General features: G+C 29.3%; 1 protein-coding gene across 1 annotated transcript in view; it reads left to right on the top strand.

Moving 5' to 3' along the window:
• Positions 1-26,643, top strand: part of LOC111636991 (inner nuclear membrane protein Man1-like) — a 57,375-nt gene that overhangs the window by 6,542 nt on the left and 24,190 nt on the right. Inside the window, exons 2-6 of the mRNA XM_023382396.1 lie at positions 7,827-8,039; positions 11,034-11,056; positions 16,972-17,050; positions 23,267-23,355; positions 25,512-25,585. Of these exons, the coding sequence (XP_023238164.1) occupies positions 7,827-8,039; positions 11,034-11,056; positions 16,972-17,050; positions 23,267-23,355; positions 25,512-25,585 (478 nt within the window). The remainder of the gene's footprint in view (positions 1-7,826; positions 8,040-11,033; positions 11,057-16,971; positions 17,051-23,266; positions 23,356-25,511; positions 25,586-26,643) is intronic.

A 26,643-nucleotide genomic window follows, 5' to 3' on the forward strand; every position in this document is an offset into this window, starting at 1 on the left:
ATGGGATAAATTAATATATTTTTTCGTACATGATTCGTTATCCGAAAAATAAGTTATCCGAACCACCCCAGTCCCCAATTGATTCGGATAAACGACGCTCTACTGTAATTACATAAATAAATGCTTATCTGATTGAATTTTACTTTCTTTGAATTCTTTTATGAGTATTATTTTTTTTCTAAATATCTTTATGAAAATTTTGGAGTCGCGTTAAATTCGGGCTAATACAGTAATTCTATATGAAAATTTTGTTTCAAATTCTAGTTGAAATTTTGATTTGAATTTTCTTGTTTATAAGTGTAGCTGGATTTAATTATATAGTACAGGGCTTCTTAAACCTTTTTTATTCACGACCCCATTTATGATTGTGATTTTTTTTGCGACCCAAAAAATATAAAATAAAGATATATAAATATTTCGTGATGATTTATTGATTAGGTAACAATATATATAGGGCCTACATATGAAAAAATATAGTTTTAGAATGTGTTTAAAAACATACAAAAATATAAAATTAAAAATTGCACAAAAAGTTGTAAAATTGTATTTATTATTATAGTTACAAAAATTATATACCCTATTTTTCATCAAAACTGCATTTTTTGCAATAACATAAATAAAAGAGAATATTGGGCAAAATATATCATTGCTGTTATATATTCGGGCCCGGGCATTTTGGCCATCTTAGTTTGTTCGAATATATTCGAGCACAGCCATTAAATGGTTAATAACAATAATCTTCTTAAACTTTGACCTCTTGATATCCATCTTCTGCATGTAATAATAAATTTGTGTAGTGGGAATTCGTATTCTTACAGAGATTTGAAAATAAGCGGCTGTTAAGGGCATGGCTCTTAATAAAATTTATAATCTTAACAGCATCTTGAAGTACATCGTTCAATTCTGGTGCTAATTTTTTTGCTGCAAGGGCCTCCCAATGAATAAGACAGTGAGTAAAAGTTATATGATCATAATGAGCTGCTTGAAAAAATGATTTAAAACCAATATTTTGGCCCATCATTGCTTTTGCACCATCTGTGCATACTCCATAGCAATTTTTCCATTCTAACCCTTCAGTTTTTTAAAATTCTTGAACTTTACAATATATGTCTTTTTGTCTAGTACGGTCTTTACAAGGACGACGAAATAACAATTCTTTCTTGATGTTTTCTTTATAAACGTATCTGACATATACTAACAACTGAGCTAATTTGGTAATATCAGTTGTTTCATCCAACTGAATTGAAAATTTTGGGCTTTCTTTAATTCTTGTAATAAGTTGCACTAATTGATCCTTGTTTATTCAGAAATTCTGTTTGCGACTGTCATTTGACAAAGGAATTTTTCGAATATCATTGCCATATTTACTTCCATGTAATATTTCTACCATTTTAGTAGCAGTAGGTAATACAAGATCTTCTCCAATGGTGAAAGGCTTTTTATTTTTAGCAATACAGTATGAAACTTCATATGATGTGAGTAAATATTTTTCATTAACAGTCATAAATTCTTCAAAAGATTTTATATCTTTATTTAAAGATTTTAACAATCTTTCAAAATATTCTTTTGGTTTATTGGCATATGAAGTATGCTTTGATTCAAGATGTCTTTTTAATTTTGATGGTTTCATACTCCATAGCTAATAATTCATTGCAGATCAAACAAAGAGGTTGTTCATTACTATTATGATTTTTAAATGTAAAGCCAAATTGAAGAAAAGACTCATTATATTTTCTTTCTTGTACATTAGATGACTGCTTGTCAATAATAAGTCCTGCTTGAGGAGACTTTGTAGCATTGTCTTCTGCATCATTACCCTTCTTACTTAAGTTCAGCCATTTATCCATGGCCAAAAATGACTTTAATCCTAAAAACATCAATAAATACATAAAAATAACATATTCCATATAATAATTAATAAATTAATTGCCGAATAAATAAAAAAACTGTATTATTCTAGTGATGTTCTGTAGTGATAAGCATGTGGTGAGTGTGATATAACAAAGATATAGGCAAAATTACAAATAAAATGTTACCTTTATTTTCACCCGTGATTATTCACTTTGCAGGATTCTAACAGATTCTGACAGATTCCGTTAGTACTCAGTACAAACAAAGCAACAGATACAAAAGGCAGAACCATTAGTTCAAAATCTTGTGACAAAGGATTAACCAGACAAATTTATCTGTGACAGAAAAACTATAGCTAAAAACTAAAATTACTGACTATTTATACTAAAAGGGAAATAAGGAAAGGATAGACAAATAGGACAGATAGATATCTAGTACTAGTCAAGAATGGGTACCCAAGATAATTGACGATGCTAAAACTACCTGGACAACTCCACCACATGTCTTCACTCTCCGACGTCCCAGCCAAAGGTGGTCTCACATGTCTTATCTTTTGCCCTCCAGGCTACCCCTTTTCTTTTGTCTTCTAACACAGTTACTCAACACCCACACTTTGAAGAAGTTTCTAGGAAGTTAAAAACAAAGAGAACAAGAACAAAGAAGGAAAGGAAAATATACATATATATTGAAGATATATAAAAATTTGCAAAAACAATAATGGTATACTACCACAGTTCACTCTTGTGTTACAATGGAACAGAGACAACTGAATACACTGAAAAGAGACAACACTACACTAGTTCACACTACAATCAGTGTTGCTGAATCGTTGCCTCGCTGCACCAGAAGTTACACAAAGCGCGACTCATGAAACCTATGACACAAAGCACACCATTTTCAAACTCTCACAAATTATTTTCAATATTTTGCATTAAAACCTTGCGACCCCAAATGCGGTCGCTACCCATAGTTTAAGAAGCCTGGCCTAGATAAATGCAAAAACTGTAGAAATGTAGAGTGACTCCCAAATAAATAGCTCTTTTTGTTCATTACAGCATTTCAGTAATTTTACATTAATAACATTTTAAAACCATAATCAGCTGAACTGTCGGAAATATCGTTTGAAAGAAGATTTTGCACTTGGGAATGGAGATGTTATTGAATCCATGGAAGAGAGCGAGTTCTACAAGTATTTAGGATTCCAACAGGCCAAACTAACAGAACATACACAAATAAACCAAAGATTAATTAAAGAATGCCAAAGTAGGTTAAATGCTATTTTCAGAACACAGTTAAAGCAATATACACATATGTCGTCCCAGTACTCACTTATTCTTTTGGAGTTATACATTGGACTCACATAGATCTCAAGCAACTCCAAGGAAAACAAGAACAACACTTACTAAGCATAAAAAACATCCTCCTAAATCTGCCATAGAAAGGTTAACCCTTCCATGTAAAGATGGCAGATGTGGCCTGATTGACATAGCTAACCTTCACTACAAACAAATACAGACTCTGCAAGGATTTTTCTACAAAAAAACAAGAAACATCACAATTACATAAAGCAGTAACTCTAGCAGACTCAAATAACACACCATTAAACTTACACTTACATCATACAGACATGACACAACATATAAAAACCACAGACATCACAGTTACCTAAAGCAGTAACTCTAGACACCATCAAGCAATTGTGGGCTCAAAAGACACTCCATGGCAGGCATCATTATGACTGATCCAGGATTTTGTTGACAAAACTGCGTCAAACAGCTGGTTAGTTCGGGGATGCCTCTTTGGGGAGACGGAAGGATTCATGATTACCATACAGGATCAGATCATAAATACTAAAAACTACAGAAAACACATACTCAAAGATACAACACTCACGAATGACACATGCAGAAAATGTCACATCATGCCAGAAACTATACAACACATCACTTCAGGTTGCAAGCTCTTGGCACAGACAGATTATTTACACAGACGTAATCAAGTAACAAATACAATACACCAAGAGCTTGCAAACAAACACAAATTATTAGACATCCACAAAACCATACTACAAATGCATCCCACAGACAGTATTGGAAAACAACACGCACAAAATGTATTATGACAGAGCCATAATCACAGAGGAAACAATTTACCACAACAGACAAGACATCACACTCATTGACAAGCACAATAAAATCACATACATTATAGACATGCCATTCCAAACACTCACTATATACAAAACACATGCATTGAAAATATCAGCAAGTACATGGAACTCACCCAAGAAATAAGGCATCTATGGAGGGTTGGTAAGGTGCTTATTGTACCTGTCGTTCTCTCCTCTACAGGTGTTGTATCACACACACACACTACACAAAAGCCTGTGAACATTACAATTGAATAGAAACACATACATCACACTACAGAAGGCCACTATATTGAATACATGTCATATTTAAACACCAACCGTATGCCGAAAATCTATCTAGCTAGTTTAAGGCAAGATACTAAATGAATTACGTAACCAATTTGGCTCTAGAGGTAAGCATAACACTTACCTCTAGAGCCAAATTGGTTATGTAATTCATTTAGTAACCAATTACACAACCAATTACCAGTAACCAATTACGTAACCAATTTGGCTCTAGAGGTAAGCATAACACTTACCTCTAGAGCCAAATTGGTTACATAATTCATTTAGTATCTTGCCTTAAACTAGCTCGATAGATTTTTGGCATACGGTTGGTGTTTAGTTATGTTATATATCGGGTTTAGCAATGTTTGTACATGTCATATTGTTAGGAAATTTCTGAATACAGACACACACACTGACACACTTATCACTTATTTAATTTTTGTCTTTTTTTTTTGGTTACTACGCCTTAATTCTGGTCCGTCATAGTACACAGCCACTGGTATAAATTACTAAACCCCCATAATAATAACAAAAAAAAAAACCAAAACAAAACAATCAAAATTTTGTTTGAAACATTAAGCTAAATTATGATGAGAAATTCAAATTCAATATGGCAACCACAGAAAATAAAAAAAATTAAGCATTGGCAACTTGAGGAAATATAATTTCATAAATCAGAAAGTATAAACACAATATAATATCAATAATTTATGAAGTAATAATCATTTGTATGAAGTGTAGAATGCTTTTACATTTTAAAGACTTTATTAATTTTACTCTCTATTGCATTTAAATTATAAATGCGATTTAAGCGAATATAAAATATTTTCTAAAACAATCTTACTAAAATAAAAATTCATCTGTAAGATTAATATTTTGTAGTATGGTTTCAGTCAGAGCCTGGTGCTTGAACAATCCTAGGATTGTCCAATGCAAAGAAACTAAAACTTGAAATAAATTGATTTTGTTTTGGGTTTTGCCAGCTGTTAGTGGACTATCTTACATTTGCACAATCATAGTATACTGGACAATCTGCTGAGTATCTAGAACAGTTCAATTGATGACACCCTTTGCCTGTAAGGAATAAGAAGCAGATTGTCTTATTCCTTATAGACAACTTGTACTTTTACATTTCACAAATAATCTTTGATTATGTGCATGAGTGTAGCCATGCGACATTTTCTGTTTTCTACTTTTTTATTATTTTAACCTTAAAGAAATTTGCTTGATTTATTTTTTGCTTATCAGTAATCAAAAGAAATATTGACTTCAGTTAAAATACAATGAAAACTTTTTCATTGTATTTTAATATTGAAAATATGAAGAACTCTTACAATAAAAAAACTCAATAAAAATTTATAGTAGTCTGAAATAAATATTTTATCAAAATTAAAATATTTTCATTGATAAAAGAGACAGAAAAATATCTCATATTGGTTTAGTTAAATGATTTTTCTTCTAAAACTTCATTTTAAAAGAAATCTTTAAATGTTATTCACAATAAAACATTGTCTTGTCTGTCTATTGGATATTAGAGGCAGATTTGATAATATCTATTTGCTATAATTTTTCTGATATTTATTGATCATTAACCTTCCTATTGTTGGTAACTTAGTGTCTTTTTTGATAATTTTATATTANTGGTAAATTTAATAATTAAAAATAAATTAATTTTATTTAATGTTAGGCTAAGACTCCACTAGCGTAAAAACCTTTGCCGTAAAAACATTTAATCACATTTTATGCCCGTTTTTACACTAGTGGAGTCTCAGCCTTACAGAGTTCTTAATAACAGCATTAGACTTACATAACTTGGTGATTTTCTTACACAATTGATTAATTTGGCTGATGGTTGGTTGTTTACAAATAAATATTGCTTACACATCTCTTACTAGAATTATATTTAAAAAAGCCTTGGCTTCCAAATTTGAATCTGTTTTTATTTAATTTTCTTAAACCTCATTTATTCATTTGGAACATTGCCAATATTTTCCAAACATTGGCTTATGAGATGGAATTTGATTTCAGGCATAGATATAGTATGTAATATAATAATAAGACCCAATAACAAATCTATTAAAAAAGAATAGTAAGCTTGGCTTTTGCTTTTTATTTTCTGTAAATAATTTGTACAACATATAAAAATTCTAACTTTTATGTCTGGAGCAAAATTAAAAGAACCTGTATGATGTTACACCTATATATTACTGGAGCAAATTGTTTGATTTGCTCCAGTAAAAGTTAAAATTTGTTAAAAATTTCATGTTTGACATACTTCTAACTCCAAACCAAAACAGTGCTTAACTCAATATAACTTCTTTCTTTCATTAATGTTTTCGAACTTACTATCATCACAGAGATATACAGAAAACTGCAGGCAGATCAATTGTACATCACTGCACACTCCAATGACCCAAGGCATTATAAGGTAGCAGCATTTAATAGCTTGGTCATAAGGGCATACACCTACTCATCGACATTACAGACACTTGCAACAGAGACCAACACCATTAATACTATTGCCGAACAACACGGATATAATAATATGATAGCTATGAGGGTCAAAAAAAAGCTTCGTTTCCAACGAACAGAACAAACAGAAGCACAAGGGCAAGAAAATAACATTCAGAAAGATAAAATCCTGATTACTTATAATCAGTATTTATAGAAATTGTATAAAGAAATTGCCAAGAGAAAACAGGCCACCTTAATATTTAGAAGATGTCCTACTCCTTTTAGAATGCTAAGTAATGGAAAAGATATTCCACAACACGACAAATTAGCAGGAGTATACATGATCTCTATAAAAGATCATAGGTGGGATAAAGATTTAATATACGTGGGATCCACAAAAAGATCGTTGGAAGTGAGGCTCAAGGAGCATAAAGTCGACATCTTACATAAGAGACATACAATGGCACTAGCGCAGTACACCATGGACCCTGACATACAAGCATTATTTGATGAGGCAAAGATAATATACACGACACAGCAACCACACCATTTGCACTGGATGGAAGCGATCTATATATATAAAACACCAAGAGAAGATAAATGTATCAACAATATAAGTCGATAGTATCAACAATATAACAATCAACATATCAATAAGGATAGTTCATCCTTATTGATAGCCTGACAAACTCTTATGATACATGAGAAGCCAAAAGCTATATTTCTATCTACAGAGCATGCGCAAAGTAAGACAACAGTTGCATGGGTTTCCTTAGAATATTCCATTTCAGAATTTGTTTGAAAAAGATTTGAATACCATCGATTTTGTCTGTTTTTTCACCTGAAGAAGAACTGTAAGTTTGAAAACATTAGTGAAAGAAAGAAGTTATATTGAGTTAAGCACTATTTTGGTTGGGAGTTAGAAGTAAGTTGTACATTATACAGTGTGTTTGAATGTTTTTATAATTTCATGTTTGATTTTAAAATTTATGAATTAGTCTAAATATTTAATATATATTGTTTTGATTATTCAAATTTTAAACTTTTATATTTTCTTTGAATATTTAATTATAAATATTTAAATATTATGATTAATTAATAGGTTTAAATCATCTTTCTACAAAAGCCAATGGATATACTAGTGATGACAGCACACTTAGGAAGGTATTTAAGGTAGAAGATGATACTGTATCAAATACCAACTATTCTCAGTGTATTTCAATGTTCCTTGTGATTGTGACAACTTTATTTTTTGTTGTGGTTGGAATATTATATGTCGGAGTAAAACAGAAAGAGCTTCCATTAGGTGAAATAGGTATGTATTATAAATTTAATTAATTTCCTTACATAATATAAATGTAATTATAAAATATTTGTACTTTGTTTTAGTTAGCATTTAATTTAACAAAATAACATTTTGATTATTTTAACTGTGCTTAACACTGAAATTTTTCAAATATGGTAAACAACTAAAATTTTTATAAATTTCTAACTGCATTGAAAATATAAAGTTTGCAACAAACATTAGAAATGTATGAAATAAACATAAAACAAATATTAAATGTTACTAAATATTTTTGAGAATCAAATAGAATTAAAAATATATTCTATTTTATAAATGAATTGTGATAACACTGTTAAAAAATATAAATTATTTCAATTTTAAACATTTATTTTTCAAGTAAACGAAAACTCTAATATTGATTTGGTTTTTAATAATAAAGTATTATGGTAGATTAAAAATCATGCAATAATTAATACATTGTGATAATTATAATTGACTTTATTAAAGATGTAAATAAAATGTAAAAGTTTTTATTATAAATTTGATAAATTATGTTCAATTTTATTATTTTTATATATGAATGAACAGATTATATAAATATGTTTGTAAGATTAATGAAACAGTAGATTTCTGTTCTTATTTTATTAGCTATTTCTATTAATATTTCAGTTTATTAATTATCAGGACTGGCCCAAGAATTTTTGGCACCCTTAAATTTTTGCACTATAGGTTAGCAGTATGCAATGTTTCTGAGCTCATGGACCACTAAACTCACAATTTTGAATCTACACTATCACGAATTTTTTAAACAATACAAAATCTGTACAATAATGATCATAAAAGTTCAAAGTTCATGACCATATTTTTACTATATTAATATGAAACTCGCTTGTTTAATTATAACAATTTAATGCAAACCTAAAGATCATTGCTGCTTGTTTCAAATAAGTTTATGGATTCTAAGTGCTTTTTTACGAAGGACAACAATCACACTCACAATATTGTTTATTGTTCATTATTTATTGATAACAGTCACTTCATATTTGGTTTTATATTCTAATAAAAAAAACCCCAATGAGTGAGAAAAAGCAACTAAGCATTTTGCATTTCTTTCATAATACTTCGTGTAACCTTCAGTTGATCAACATGCAAATTTCTCCACAGGCAACTAAATTTTCTCCCTGTGGTCCATGGACCACTGTTCTAGGTAACTGCTTCTATAACTGGGTCGGCTCTGTTACTCACTCATTTTATACTGTTTATATAATTTACAGCAGGGCTTCTTAAACTTTTTTTATTCACGACCCCATTTATGATTGTGATTTTTTTCGCGATCCCAAAAAAAAACATAAAATAAAGATATATACCAGGGCTGTTTCGTCAAAAAATCCGCCGACTCCGACTCCTTTTTACTTCCCAACTTATGTATATACAATGGAAAAATATTGAAATCGTGTCAAATTTGACCCTCCATGTTTTGTTTGCAAATCTACACGTTTGGAGACCTTCCGAACCCCCCAAAAAAGTCAATAAAAGAGGAAAAATTCGCAAGCGTGTGTGTTTGCGTCTAATTTGTTTAATTTCTTTATTTTCCGTTCTGAGATATTGTTTAATATCTCAGAACGGGTAAAGTTTAAGAAATGAAATGTGGCACTGTAGCTTGCGTATAAAGGGGCATTAATACTATTAAATTTTGGTTCTTAATTAAAGGTCGACAGGGTGAAGACATAAAAGGGATCATGTGTCATATGTCTTAATGAATATTTTACTCGTTACTAGCGTTCAAAATTTTAAAAAAAATGTAAAACTCATCTCTACCCTCAAAGTAAGCTTTTTTGTCATTTTATAATAGTACATTTAACAGTAAAACCCATTAAGATATTCTCGCCTACGATGTTAGAATGTGTATGGGGACATGATTTAGTTCAACCACTCTTACGGTTAATAACTAACTCCTGTGTTAAATTATCTGACTACGATTCTAACCACTCTGACCACAGAAATTATTAGACTTCAAACAGGGTGAACAAAATCATGTCCCCCACACAGTCTAACATCCACACATATAGAAAAAACCTCAAATCTTTTGCATATCTCGAAATTTCAAGGTGTCCTGAGTCCAAAAATGTAAAAATTTGGGAGGGGTCATTTTTTGACCGATCATTACACTTTCCCTCTGTCATATATAACAGCCGGAAAAGTAAAAATTATCGAATACATATTTATATATTGACTGTTCATTACTTAGAGGAGTCTTTTAGCATTGGAATAAAAAGTTTCTACGTTCTATAATAAAGTTTCTATTTATTGAACCTTTTATTCTGAGGTCACGTGATGACATCAGAATTTCCGGATCTCTTTCGGTAACAAGTCCGCCCCTAGTCGGAGTCGGAGTTGGTAGATTTTTACGCGACTCCACAGTCCTGATATATACAAATTTGCAAAAACAATAATGGTGTACTACCACAGTTCACTCTTGTGTTACAATGGAACAGAGACAACTGAATACACTGAAAAGCGACAACACTACACTAGTACACACTACAGTGTTGCTGAATCGTCTCGCTGCACCAGAAGTGACACAAAGCGCAACTCACAACCTATGACACAAAGCGTGCCATTTTCAAACTCGTACAAATTATTTTCAATATTTTGCATTAAAATCTCGCTACCCCAAGATTTTGCTAAGCGACCCCAAATGGGGTCACGACCCATAGTTTAAGAAGCCCTGGTTTACAGCATAGCATCATGAACTAACTGGTATGATCCTTCAACAATAATTACCATTAAAATATGACAAACATAAACCTTAAATCCTTAGCAAATTTAAATTTACAATATGATGAGCTAAGAACATTCTTTAATATTATTGCTATCAAATTTGCAGTTTAAAATGAACACATAATTGTAGAAATTTTTTATTACTATTATTTATTGGTTTACTTTTGATAATATTTTGTATATTAGTAAATATTTCATACCTGTATTTTAAAATTTGTATAACAATAACATATTTTATTTCAGATCCTATTAAACCATTTGAAGGAGTAAGTATTTTTTATTATTTTTTATGTAAAAGAGAATTTTTTAATAATAAACAAAAAATAACCAATCATTATTTTATTTAATTATTCTACATTTTGATAAAATTGATAAGTAGCATCTGAATAATTCTGAAATGTTTCAACAATAAAACAGAATCAAAACATATTTTGTATTTTGAAATATAAATCACAAAGAATTTGAAACTTGTTTATTTCATTTGACTCAATAAACTAGCTAAAGTAATTATTTTCTTAACACTCGTTAAAACTATAATTAAACAATAATTTTGCAAAACATAAAGAAGTATTAATCCAGTTCCAAATACAAATCTAGTAATTGTTTTAATCAGCATCTTCATCTATCCTAAATTTTGTATATATTTTGGTACTCTGAGCAAATTTTATAAAAATAAAATTATCAGAGAAATTATATTTTTGGTCCTATTAATGTATATTATAGAATTATTTTTCCTAAGAATTGTGCATTTTATTTGATGATTATTATTACATTGCAATAATAGATAGTTATTATCTGTTTACATCTCAAGTTGTTTTCAGTTGATGATTAAAGATTTGACTGATAAAAGTTAGGAATTTTAGGAAGTAAATTACTAAATTCTTATAATTTTTATGTATAATTACTTCATTGATAATAAATTTGTTTTTTAAATTACTTATAAAATTAATATTGAAAATATGAAGAACTCTTACAATAAAAAAACTCAATAAAAATTTATAGTAGTCTGAAATAAATATTTTATCAAAATTAAAATATTTTCATTGATAAAAGAGACAGAAAAATATCTCATATTGGTTTAGTTAAATGATTTTTCTTCTAAAACTTCATTTTAAAAGAAATCTTTAAATGTTATTCACAATAAAACATTGTCTTGTCTGTCTATTGGATATTAGAGGCAGATTTGATAATATCTATTTGCTATAATTTTTCTGATATTTATTGATCATTAACCTTCCTATTGTTGGTAACTTAGTGTCTTTTTTGATAATTTTATATTATTCTCCATCATTTAAATTTCTTCTTTTTTCAATTCACTTTTATTGCATTCTTTATTTCTCTTGTAAGAATTGCTTTTAATATCTCAACGAATATAAATGTGTTGATTTAAAAAAGTTTTATAATGAAATAATTACATATAAAACATTTTCCACAAGTTGTTCTAAATAATATACGAGAATGGTTCTTTTTCAACCTCCAATGATGCATAAGAAAAAGACAAGTGTAAATAACAAAATGAATTTATTACCAAAAGTTAGGTACAAACATGGTTACTTTTCAGCATAATCTCCATGAAGATTGAGGTATTTGTCATATCTGTGGATGAGCTTTTTCATTCCCTCTTCCTAAAATGTTTCCACCAGTGAATTGGCCTTAACAATGTTGTTTTGAAGATCAACATTAGTCTCAAACCTCTGCCCTCCTAGCCATGTTTTCGATTCAGGAAAGAGGTGGAAGTCTTCACACATTAAAAAGTTCTAAGCTGGATGGAAGGCTTCACCACCTTTAAACACCCAGTGTATAGCCCTGATTTAGCACTGAGCAATTTCCACCTGTTTCCTGAACAGAAAAAGTGGCTAGAAGGGCAGAGGTTTGAGACTAATGATCTTCAAGACAACCTTAGGGCCCGTCTCAAGTCATTGTCGGCAACATTCTGTTAAGAGGGGATGGAAAAGTTCATCCACATATATGACAAATGCCTCAATTTTCATGGTGATTATGTCAAAAAATAACCATGTTTGTACCTAACTTTTGGTAATAAATTCATTTTACACTTGTCTTTTTTTTTATCAACCATTGGAAGTTGAAAAAAAAAACAGCTTATGTATGTGTAGACCTATATTACATATTGTATATATATACATAGTATATATAGTTACAATTTTTAATTATAAGAAATATGAAATAATATTTTATTGATGCATGTTTTTTAATTTTTGAGTAATTCAAACTAGAATTTTGCATTGTCACTAGAATTTAAGCAATATTCTATGATTGTCTCCAGAATTTTTTGAAAATTTGAATAGTCTGGAATATATACATTTTTTTAAAATATATTCTGTAATTATAAAGTTTAAAATTTTTAAAAAGTGTGAAAAAATTATTTACAGTAAATATATTAATAAAATACAGACTAATCACTTTTAATACTGAATAAAGTAAATGCAAGATGATGTATCAATACTAATGTTATGACTATTACATTTATCGAAAGTTCATACATGCAGTTGTGTGTAACAATTTTGAATTATTTTTTGATTTAAAGGTTGCAATTCAGAAGAGGTGTTTGGTGATAAAAATTAAACTGTTATAACTTTCAGAGTGAGAATCATTGAATGTACATTGTAGTTGTTGACAAAAAGAATAATTTTTATCATCTGCTTAGCATGGATGACATCAGGACTTTCTCTATTATTTTCTGCATACTATCATCTTGGAATTGCAAAAACATCAAACCTTTAAACTTTTTCCAATTAATAACAATAGCAGTTTTTCATTACTTGTCATATTTTCTTTTAAGAGTTATACATCTTTTGTATTTATTACTTTTGTGACATGAATCACCTTTGAATACCATTGTTTTGTTTGGCTGACATTTAAAGACTAAGCCTGTGCCACCTACATTGAAACTATCATTTGGGCTATAGTTTGTAGAATCTGGTAAACTTTTCAACCTTTTTGTATTATTCTCTTGCACTTCTGCACTTTCACCATAGATTTTATTTAAAACTCTTCCCTGACTCTTCTTAAATTTGCCTAGCTGCCAGCTGCCTGCTTTGAATCCAGTATGTCTGAATTGTTTAATCTATTCTCTAAGAAGTTTTTTATTGACAAGAATGCCACTTCAGCAAGCACTTTTTAGCACTTTTATTCTGTCTGATTCTGTTGTTCGTTGAAGCTCCAATATTCTCTTCTTGTTTTTCACGTTGTTATATAGAGTATTCGATGCAATGTTAAATTCTTTTGAAATTTATAATTTTTTTCTTTTTGTTTTATGATAGATATCTTTTCTACTATTGACAAAATCTTTAGTTTTCTGTTATTTGCCATGTCTATCTACTTTTGAGTGAAAATAGTCAATACACTGATTAACTGGTAACTGTCTGTGATAAAAATATCAGTTTAAAAAATTACAGTTTTAACCTATTTGATGCTGAAATTTTTATTTGTTGCTTGTGACGCCATGTTGAATTTTCGTGGATGTTAAGCCTAAAATTTTTTTTTAAAAATAATAATTGTGCTTACTGTATCGTAAAAAGTTATTTTTTTATGTTTCACAAACAAAATAAATATATTGAATAATATAGAAACAAAAAAATTATATTTTAAAAGTTCATTTTAATATAAAAATTGTGACATGTAGCTACATCTAGTATCAAAAACATTCTGATGTAATGAAAATATTTGGGATTGCCCATGCAGGTCAATGAGGTCAACACAAATATTTTCAGGAACAACGTAGGATAGGTTAAAGCACTAAAATTTGATTGATATTGATCAATCAAATTTTATAATAATAATAATAATGCTAATTTCGGTTTGAATTTTAAGTTGTACAATCAGAAGCATAATTTGAAACAATACCAATTTGCAATTGTGTGATAATATCATTCATTTCCTTGAAGATGCAACAGTCCACAAAATTAAACATGAAATAGAATCTCTGGATCTTAAATTTTTAGTTAGGAAAATGTATTCTCAAAACTATTTTGACTTATAGAAACAGAATGCATTGAATCTGTGTAAGTTGAGTCAAAATAAAAAAAAGTTTTGAATTAGACTTATTGAGAGTTTACTGTATCAGTTTTCCATATGAAAAAGTCAACAAAGTACACCCAATTCTGTTTTTATGTGAGCTTGTTTTACACAGTTGTGATTTAATGTAAATTAGAAAAAAATCTCATTTTCTTTTTACACAGTTTACTTTGATTTAACATGATCAACCCAAACGCTAAAGTAAAAATTTTTTGCATTATACTGTAGGTGGCACTTGCCTTGTATTTCACTGCCATGTTGTTGTTTGTGGGTCCAATTAGAAAAGAAATTTCTGGGGAATTCCCCTAATTATATATATAACATCAAGAGGGGATTTGTTATGTTTTGCATTTTGAATTTAGTGTTTAAAGTGAAAAGTATCTTTTTGATGTTTAATGGTATAAAAATCTTAATAAAAGTTACAACAAAATCTGTGCATATATAAATTTATTAATTTTGCTGAAAAGTCAATAAATGGTAAGTTATAATTTTTAAAGCTTTGTTTTATTGATAACAACTGAAATGTGTTTTGGTAGTCCTTATACCAATGGAGTAAGATGGCAATGTATAATAAGACAATATAAGATATTTCTAGCAGTAGCATTGAAATTGCTGTCTTGTGCAAACATATGCATTTATTGTCTGAGAGTGATAGTGAATAAAAACATGTTATGTTTAACTCATATTATTTTGTCTAAGTTTTGTGTTTATGAATTAGTAACATGTTTTTTCTTAGTGTTAATTTACTTTATATAATACATTTTTATACATGTGCAATCTTTATGAAATAAAAAGTGCAAGTACTGTGCATAAAAATGATAAGATTTTAACACAGTTTTTCATATGATTTATTGTATTATTTTTGTTGATTATTTAAGTCAAACAAATCTATAGTTTTTCTATATATACAACATATTTTTTTACATGCATTCTGTAGAAATGTATTTATTTATCATGTAAAACAGAATTGTGTGTAAACGAATTTTATAAAAAATTTTTAAATATACAGATATATATCATATTATCTAAAATCTTTTATACAATAAATCAAAATAATGTCTGTTTTAAGATTTTCTCATTAAAATATACTGTGTTAGATAAAAGTTTTTTATTTTAAAAAGTATATACAGTGGTGCCTCATATAACGTACTTAATTCGTTCCAGGTGCAAGTCCGTTAAGTGAAAAGTCCATTATACGAAATGCATTTTCCCATAGAAATACATGTTAAAACATATAATTCGTTCCACAGCATAAAATAACCATACTGTCCATAAAAAAATGAAAATGGAGCAGTCACCAATTATTCCGGGTAGTCAGATGTTGTGAGGAGGAGGTGGAGGAACACTTTCTTTACACATTCATACAGATACAGACTTTGTACACATTTCAGCAGGTCTCTTTTTATTATTTTTTAATCGGAGTCAGATTCAGGAGAGGCTACCGGAGCTTGCAGGGTCAACTCCTCTTGTTGCATCTTTTGTTTTTTTGGCAGCAGGTTTCATGAAAAACATGTCCAAGGTGGTCTGTTTCTCTCTCTTCTTCAACACCTGTCGGAGATGACGGGCAAGGGTGTCATTGTAGAGATCATTGATCCTGTTGGCCTCAGCTCTGTTTGGATAATGAGTGTTTGTAAACTCCTGAACCTCTCCCCATTTGACGAGGAAGTTTTTGTCAACTTTTACTCCTTCTGATGATGTCTTGCTTTGTTTCAATTGAAATCACCTTTCTGTTTTTTTTTTTTAGAAGCCATGATTTGCACGACACTTGAATAAATGTAAATACCCTGCACTGAGGTGATGTACATAATAAACAAGGGAGTAAGCCGAATCCCAACGGGAGCTCTGTACTTCAGATATTCTAATAATACTAATATATTATAAAAATAGCAGATTGTCATCGGCAACGGCAAAAGAGTGGAAACATCATTTGCACTTGTTCGCAGAAAGACCGTTGTTTACCTCACGTAACTGCCGAACGGAAAGTCTGTTGTTCGCAGCATCCGTTATTTGAGGCGTACGGTATACGAGGCACCACTGTATATGTGTTTTGATTTTCTTTCAAGATACATGCTTTATACTTGGAAGATAGGACTGATATATTTTACTAAACATATTATGTAAACTAATTGTTTTTTCACAATTACAGGATAACAACAGTAATCAGAATTCAGTTGATATTCGAAATATTGCAATTCTATTGTACAATTTACTATCACATATTGCAGGTAAGTAAATTTACACTTTTACATTGAAGCTATTTCAAACTTAACATTATAGAGAAAATTAAAATAAATAGTTTGTTTAATGGAAAATGTGAATATTTGTCAGTAGAAATTGAAAGTGTAACATCGTGAAAGAGTAAACATTATCACAAAGTTTGGTTAAAATTGGTTAAGAGGTGAAATAAGAATAAATGGTTAAATCTTTGCAGATTAACTTAGCACTTTTATGTGAATAGCCTTACTTATCTGTACAGTCCATAATTTTTAAGATTTATTATTTAGTTTTACTGTATAATGGTGTTTCTTCCTTTTTAAACATTTATGTGTGTCCATTTCTGAGTTTATAAGAAGTAACAGCTCATTGGGTTATATGAATAGAAAATGTTATTCTGAGATATTGCTTGCAATGCTATATGGAAAATTTTAACTGTGCATCATTGCAAGTCTCTGTGAATAATAGTAAAGTCTTGTAGATGATTCTTAACTCAATGACAGTGATTGGACAGAATTAACTGCTACAAACTGTTACACAGATAAGTTCTGTTGCTTGCTTATGTAGTTCCTGTATCATTATAAACTGCTTAGTTAACTAATACATGAGATTACATATTCTATTGAGATGCATCCTAGTTACTATGCCTTGTAGTCATGAATTGTTTTGGTGGTGTCATAATAAGGTTAATTGGAATTAGTGTTAGGGATGGTGTTCATGGATTAAAGTTTATTCTCTAGTGATAGACAAATTAGGGATATTAAGAAGAGTAAAAAAGGGGAAGACAATATATGAGAGAGAGGCATGTGCTTCAAACTCTTAGTATTATTTGAGAAGTCACGATATGTCCTAAAATCCCCTATTGAGTTTATGAAGTCAGTGCTCAGTATTACATTAATAATAGCATAAACTTGGTTCTTTTCACTTTTGGTAAATGAAAACAATGTATTCGTTAAAGAAGATAATGCTTGTGCTCATACTACTACTAATCTGACCAAGTAAGATCTTCAGAATGTGAATATGCTCTATGGCCTCTATTTCATCAGACTTTTCTATTATTGAACATATGTGGGACATAACTGAAAGACAATTGAATTGCCATCAGCTACTAACCCTGTACTAATAATATCTCATTTGCAAGGTCAAATTAAGCAGTTTTGAATAATATAAATCAGGATAAAGTATGACATCTTTATGACACAATAGAGAGGTTGAGGCGCACGTTTTAAACGTGTAAACGTGTACGTGTGACGTTCGGCGCCGCTTTCCCGTAAGCCTAAAAGTTTGACAATGGTGTTTGGATAGTCGGTGGAATCACGCTCGACATTCCAAACACCATCGTCAAACTTTTAGGCTTACGGGAAAGCGGCGCCGAACGTCACACATACACGTTTACACGTTTAAAACGTGCGCCTCAACCTCTCTATTGTGTCATAAAGATGTCATACTTTATCCTGATTTATATTATTCAAAACTGCTTAATTTGACCTTGCAAATGAGATATTATTAGTACAGGGTTAGTAGCTGATGGCAATTCAATTGTCTTTCAGTTATGTCCCACATATGTTCAATAATAGAAAAGTCTGATGAAATAGAGGCCATAGAGCATATTCACATTCTGAAGATCTTACTTGGTCAGACTAGTAGTAGTATGAGCACAAGCATTATCTTCTTTAACGAATACATTGTTTTCATTTACCAAAAGTGAAAAGAACCAAGTTTATGCTATTATTAATGTAATACTGAGCACTGACTTCATAAACTCAATAGGGGATTTTAGGACATATCGTGACTTCTCAAATAATACTAAGAGTTTGAAGCACATGCCTCTCTCTCATATATTGTCTTCCCCTTTTTTACTCTTCTTAATATCCCTAATTTGTCTATCACTAGAGAATAAACTTTAATCCATGAACACCATCCCTAACACTAATTCCAATTAACCTTATTATGACACCACCAAAANCTTATTTAATTTTTGTCTTGTTTTGGTTGTTATGCCTTGACTCTGGTCTGGCATAGTACACAGCAATAGCTAACAACTGAGTATAACCCACTACATCCAACATAATAATAGTAATGAATATTTCTTAACAAGCAATGTAGCAATATTTTATTAATAAAAATGAGGCGATGTTACCATATCTCTGCTTAAATATCTCTTTTGTGTGCATTTAGAAGATTCATAACTGAACAGTTTTATTCATGATTCCTCTGTCAGGATATTGATAATATCGCCTAAGTTGTCTCAGGAACTTGAAACGTCTACATATATAGGTCAAAAATTAAAATACTCCATAGGTTTGAGCAAAATGTTGACTCTTTACCCAAAAATTTCAAAAAATCTTCTGTAATATTTCTTAACCCACAAGGTGTTGTGTGAAAAAAGTTTTTCATGGATTGCTCACAGTCATTGGATATTTTTATAATAAAGAGAATATCTGAAATTTGTTTTAACATGAAAGTTATTTAAAAGAAAACATATTAAATATCAACATTAAAATTTATTTAACATAAAGTATGAATTTTTTTTAATTTTTAAATTTGATTTTTAAAAAGGACAATAAACTTCACTGAAAGTGTATTGCATATGAAAATATCACAGAAGAAACTCTAATGCATTAAACATTTCTGTGAAATATAATAAAATATTATTTCACAGCACTTGTGTGATAGTAAGCTTAATATACGATATTAAAAATTTAACTTAGTCATCATCAGACTCAGAAATACTTTCAGTTGCACACTGGATACAAGCTACAGTGATATATTTTTTGCAAATGACATGCTGACAAATGTGACCTTTAATCATCGATTTTCAGTTTTGTGTCCAAGTACAATAGCTGCATCATCCTGGTCCTTCTTCTTCTTCTCAAGGCTGTCTTACCTCTTCTTCCAGTCCCAACATTTGTCTAATATTTCTTTTTAGTTGTTGAGGAAGATCTGGCTAATGATTGCGTTCTATCAAATAATTACGACATAGTTCCTTCACTAGTTCTTTGAGATAGTTCTGCCTCAGTATGTTGAACTCTCCTATTTGATGTTGTAAATAATAAAGCTGTTTAACTCAATAATGTTGAAAAGGATAAAAAAACAAGGTAAGCAGCCAACACTGGTCCTTTCTTTCAAGTATCTTGCTATATACTCATCAACTATGTCAACTCCCCTTTTGTGAAGTTATAAAATGTAAGAATAAATGGCTTTTTAGCATTTCTGGATTCTGGATCAATTTCATCAGTGCTATGCATTGTAGAGAGGAGTGGATCAACTCTATTTTTTTGGTGCTGTAGACTACTAAAGTTATTCTGCCTCTAAAAGCAAATATACTTGAGTTTACTGAGAGAATTCTTGTGTTTGTAAACTCAGGTAGGATCTCTCTCTTGTTTTTCCGTAATGTTCTAACTAATGTTGACCTGTGATTCTTTAGAAGACATTTTGCTAATGGTATAGAAATGTACCAATTATCAGTGGTTACATTCAGGAATTCCAGTATTGCTTACTGGCTGAACAAGTCTAGATACTACAGCTAGTCCTGAATTTTCTACTGTAAAAGGGCTCTTTGGTTGCTGCCACATATATGCTTCTATGTTCATGGTATAAAAAGTCTTTGCACAAGTCATGGCAAATATCTTAATACCATACTTTACTGGTTTATTTTTTATGTATTGTCTAAAACTGCAATTATCTCTGAATGATTTGAGCATCTTGTCAATTGTGACGAATATTTATGACAAAGTCAGTTTTACACTTTTTCACAATGTTAGACCAAACCTCACATATTGGAGCAAGCTTGTCAAAGTTACGTGGTTGTATCCTAGTTTCAGAATCATCGAATCTTACAGATCTAATCAGAGACTTGAACCTTTGTATATTCATGCAGTTATGAAAGAATTCCAACCCAGTTTGACTTTCAATTTGTGGTCAAACTGGGTTGGAATTCTTTCATAACTGCATGAATATACAAAGGTTCAAGTCTCTGATTAGATCTGTAAGATTCGATGATTCTGAAACTAGGATACAACCACGTAACTTTGACAAGCTTGCTCCAATATGTGAGGTTTGGTCTAACATTGTGAAAAAGTGTAAAACTAACTTACCAAAGTTCAGGTGCAGAGCTCTAAGAATTCCTGCCATGTAGAGAAGACCAATAAAAGCCTCCATTTCACTCCTTGACATATCACATGCATTTCATTCCCAGATACAGTTTGAACATATTTTTTGTATACTTCACAATGTCATCCAAAATTTTATTTGTAAAAAATAACCTCCAAGCAGAAGCAGGTGAATTCACACCTTTTTGTGCTTTCACACCAGGAAGGTGTCTAACTAAATTGTGATCAGCTGTTTGTCTATTTTGTGTGGGAAAGTGAATTCCCCATTTAGTTTTTCCATTCCTTTGTGTATGTTCAGGCTTTATTTCAATTTCTGCTTAATCACCTCCAGACTGCTCTGAAAGTGTATCCTGATCCTGTCTGTCTACATTATCTTCTAACTCATCATTGGAGAATATCTTCAAGTGCTTCAATAGTGGGTTTGTCAGCAAACAAATGTCTTTGAATTGCACCTGGATTTTCTTTTCTTTTTTCTTCTCTACTCTTTTCTTTTTCCACAATTTCTAATAGCCTCAAAATTCTTTCTTTTAGTTTTCTATTCATTTAGCTTGACAACAATCACTAAAAACTAAGAATATATAAATAATACTAATGCAGGTATACCTTGCCTTATGTCGGTAATTGGTTCCAGGAGAGGCGACTTAAGTCGAAAAACGACGTAAGTCAAATTTACTTGTCTCCAAATTTACATGCCACTAGGCTAAACCACAAATAACCATTCCCAGTTCTGTATTTTATTTATAAAAGGCATTTTAATAATATATGGTTAATAAGAATTTATTTGAAGCTTACAAACAAATTAATTTTAGTTTTTAATATAGTACAGGAAAAAAGTACAGTCAACCCCCCCATAACACTGTTGATAATTCTGTTTTATATGAATTCCATGTTGTACAAGTCACTTAGATTTTACAAATACATGAGCCATTCACAGCCTGGCACACACATTTGTAAAATCTAAGTGACTCGTACAACATGAAATTCATATAAAACGGAATAATCAACAGTGTTATAGGGGGTCGACTGTAATCTAAATTTACGAATACATGTATTGTACGTACATATTTGTAAATATACATGTTTACAATTTGGTCATGTTTACAGTATATCACAAATTCTTTATTTGTGAATGTGGTTTGCTCTAAGACATTATAAAATAAGATGATTTTGTAAGGTTAAATAATAAATACAGTTATTAAAATTATTTTGCGATAGTAAAAAATAAACTAATTTATGTAAAATTTACCAATATCAAGTGGCGCTGATGACGACACCAAACAGTAGATATTGGAACTACCGTGGAAAATGCCAATATTGAGCTCTTAAAGACTGCTAAATAAGATGACAACACAGAGTCATAGATGTTTTCATATTTCATTCTCTATGATTTATGATGATTATATTAACATTTACTGTAAATGTATGGATTTTAATATGATTTTATGTGCTTTTAACACTTTTCTAGTGATACTACGATTTCAATATTTGTGGCGGACAGACGTAAAGTCGAATAAAATGACTTAAACTTGCCCATTAGGTCATGCATAATTGAAAACACCAAGTGTTAAGAAAAAGCTGTTTATTCAGCAAGTAAAAAAATGACAGTTACAGAAATGGCAGGAAAAGTCAGTAGATGAGTCTATAGAAAAGTACTGAAAAGTGGGAGTGTACAGTATTCAGGTTAATGAAAACGACAACAAAAAAAACAAACATGGTTGAAAAGACTGGCTGCATTCCATGACGGGTTAGTCAGTCATAATTGCTTATCTTACAACATAAACAATGTGTCTAAAAAAATGTGCATAAACATAAACTGTTTTTTAGCTTTCATTAGACAGGTTTTGATAAAAAAATTTCTTAATAAATAGTATTTCAACATATATATAAATTTTGAAAAATTTATAAGGAAATATTTCACTTATAAATTAGTATAAAATTTATTCTGTTATACTGTATATACTCTTTTTATTAAATAATAATGAAATATGTGAAAAATTAGCAAATGTATGTACAAAATTCAATTTGTATTTAGAAAATATTTTGATAGAAAATTTAATACATTATTTTTAGCTTTAAGATTACAATATTAATTAATTTAGAATGATGACTTTTCAGGTGCATATGAGTGCAATGAAAATCAAGCATCTCGATCTTTATCCTATAAAGATGCAAAAGTTGCATTAATTGAAATGTGTGATACACAGGTAATGGAATTAAAATAGTTAATATTAAGTAAATTATACTAAAATGATCAGTTATTTCCATTTTTGAAGTAAATTATACTGAGTTTTAATAATATTTAATATGAAAAACTAATAATTTATGGAATTGTTATCATTTTTTTAAAATTGATTTACATTTATTGTTTCAATACTTATACATGGCTGATAGTAAAAACAATATGCATTATTTTTTAATTATATGAGATATGATTTGGGGCTTACATAGTTTTGTTGAATAAAATAACTTTTCTCACTGTAATTTATATATCAATTTTAGTTGAAATATTAGAAATGATATACAGTAGAGCATCGATTATCCAACCCTCGATTAACCGACCGTCCTAGTCGGCAAATTTCAAATGTCCGCTAGTGATGTGGCGCTACAACATTTGGCTGTGTCTTGGCTACTTTAATATTATTTTTATGTGTTTCAGCTGGCAACACTCATTCGACCATGAAAGGGAGCCAGTATTTAAACGAGGCTTAATTTTCTAATTTTTAACGATACAATAGCGACGATTATTATTTAAAAAAATTTTTGTTAGGCTTAACATTGATGAAAATTCAACGCGAAGTAGGTTAATAGCGATATACTAATATACTAATTACATGGGATATAATAATATACTACACTAATAATGGATTTTTTCATACTTTTCGGTTATCCGACTTTTCAATTATCCGACCAATCCCAGTCCCCAGTTGAGTCGGATAATCGAGGCTCTACTGTACTAGCACTTTATTATTCAGAAAGATGATGATAATTTCTAATTTTTTTAGTAGTAAATTATTTGAAAGTTGTAACTATTATATAATAAAAATATGTAATAGAAATAATCCATTATTTGGTTTATCAGTTAGTTGTCTATTCAATGCTATGAGATTAGGAGGAATATAATTTACTTTCGTACAACTAATCAAAAGAAAAAAAATTATTGATATTATTATGTATTCAAAAAAAGGAACAATAATAATTACTTCAGAGTATATTTGAAGTATGAGATACCTTCTAATCAGTTATCCTACAGTAAACACAAAACAATCATACTAAAATATGTATTGCATATAAATTTTACAGTTTGATAAACAAGATTTTGTTAAAATTAATTAGCTTGTTGTATGAAATAGGAAGTAGAATATTTCTAATATGTATGAAGCAAATGTTTGTAATGACTAAAACACTATTTTCAGAAAGTATTTTATTTTATTATAAAATATTTATATATGATAAAATGAAAATTTTTTAAAATTTAATCTTTAAGAAATTAATATAAATGTTAAAAATATTAAAAATGAGTATACTGGATGAAAAGATGAATATTTTTTCCATAGGAAAATTAAACAAAATTTAAAATGGTTATTAAATTTTGTTGTCATATTATTATTATTTGCATTTTTTAAAAAAAGTAAAAAATATTTTATTTATTTTTGATACAATATAATAAAAAATTTCTTCTAGATACATTATACATTTCACACACCAGTAAAATGCCATTGTTTTGATCTAAAATAGTATAAAGTTTTCATTTGCATTACTATTGCTTGGTGTTGTTTTTCATAAGCAAACATCTATTTCAAAATTAATTCAATAAAATTGTGTGTAATTCAACAATCATTATCATATATCAAATATGAATTATTTCCATAAGTCCTTTTCTTCTTGCTCAAAATTTGAAATATTCACAATTTTTATAAAGCATTAGTTGATGATTAATGATTTTTGAGATGAAGCAGTAAATAAAAGTGAATACAAATTTAAAATTTATTATTATTATTTGTTACTGTATTTCAGAAATTTACCACATAAATTCAAAAAAATCACAACTAAATTAAACACCATAACACATGTTGAGCTTACTGCAATTTAATATTCAAACGCTTTCAGCTTATTCTTATAGGCTAAAAGCAATTGAATATTAAATTGCAGTAAGCTCAGCATGTTTTATGGTGTTTAATTTAGTTGTAAGTAAACTGCTGAGGAAGTGGGGATAGTTTCAAAAAATCACTTCATTATTTTTAATTTGGATTATTGAGAATTTGTCTTCAAATGTATTTTAATACATTTTATTATCAATAAATAATTGATTGACTAATATGTTACATATTATCAGTTAAATTACTATAAATTTTTATTATAGCAAAGAGAAACATTTGAAGAAAATTTTAGTAAAGCATTAGATTTGATAATGAAGAATAAAGACTGGGGAATTACGTAAGGATATTAAATTATATTTTTTGTTTACATAATTATTTAATATAAATAGATAAAAGTTATTTTTATATTTTGTTGTTTGCATTTTTTATATTTTTTATATTTGCTTTGTGTTGTTATAACGCATTCTTAACATTCAATATAAAAATAAACCAATTTAAAATAAAATTGTTAAGTAATTATTAAAATGTTTTTTTTATATTTTGTTTCTAAATATTTCATAATTCTGTCAGAAGAAATGTTAAAAGATTATTTAATTACAATATCAGCAAGTCAATTATTGGAGATTAATTTAAAAATGTCAGGTTTATATATTATTTGAATTTATGAATAAAACTTTATTATTTAAATATGATCAAAAATACGTACAACGTATATTGGTGTAAAGGGTCATTTTGTTTTATTTATTTTGATGAAAGCTCTATAGAAATAAAAACTATTAGAAACGGTTTAAAAGATCATAAAGCTGTCAAGTTATCTTTCTAAAAAATTAGTCTTTTTAAATATTTGATAATAAACAACTGTTATTAAATGATTTTAAATAATTTAAATAACATTAATTATATCTTACAATCTTATATTAGTTGTTTATCTTTCAATGCCCCATTGAATTGTTTTTAAGTCAAGGTTTGAATTTCTCCATAATAAAAGTCTCAGACACCAAAAAATAAAATACAGTGGAACCCCGGTTAATGACCAAATCGGTTAACGAACTTTTATTTTGCAAAAATTTTGTCTCGGATAACGAACGTAACAGTATTTTGTGTCAAATTTTAGTTGGTGTTAGGCACTCGCGAGTTAAGCATTGCTTTTCCGAGTGTTTGTACTATACTTCTTTTTTCAGTTTTGTGATTTATATATTTAATCAATATGGCATCCAAGAAAGAAAAAAGTCATAGTGGCAATAGAAAACGACAACGCGCTATCGCATTTTAGAAAAATTTTGATTAAAAGAATAAGACAATCAACTTTAGATCAATTTCTTGTTCCTTACGGAAAGAGTTTGTTTGTTTGTTAAGTTATGGCAACGCAACACTTGGGCGATCTGCCTAGGGGAA

The sequence above is a fragment of the Centruroides sculpturatus genome, unplaced genomic scaffold (assembly GCF_000671375.1).
Source record: "Centruroides sculpturatus isolate CEXI.00-Female unplaced genomic scaffold, Cexi_2.0 scaffold60, whole genome shotgun sequence".
In the NCBI taxonomy this organism is placed as follows: Eukaryota; Metazoa; Arthropoda; class Arachnida; order Scorpiones; family Buthidae; genus Centruroides; species Centruroides sculpturatus.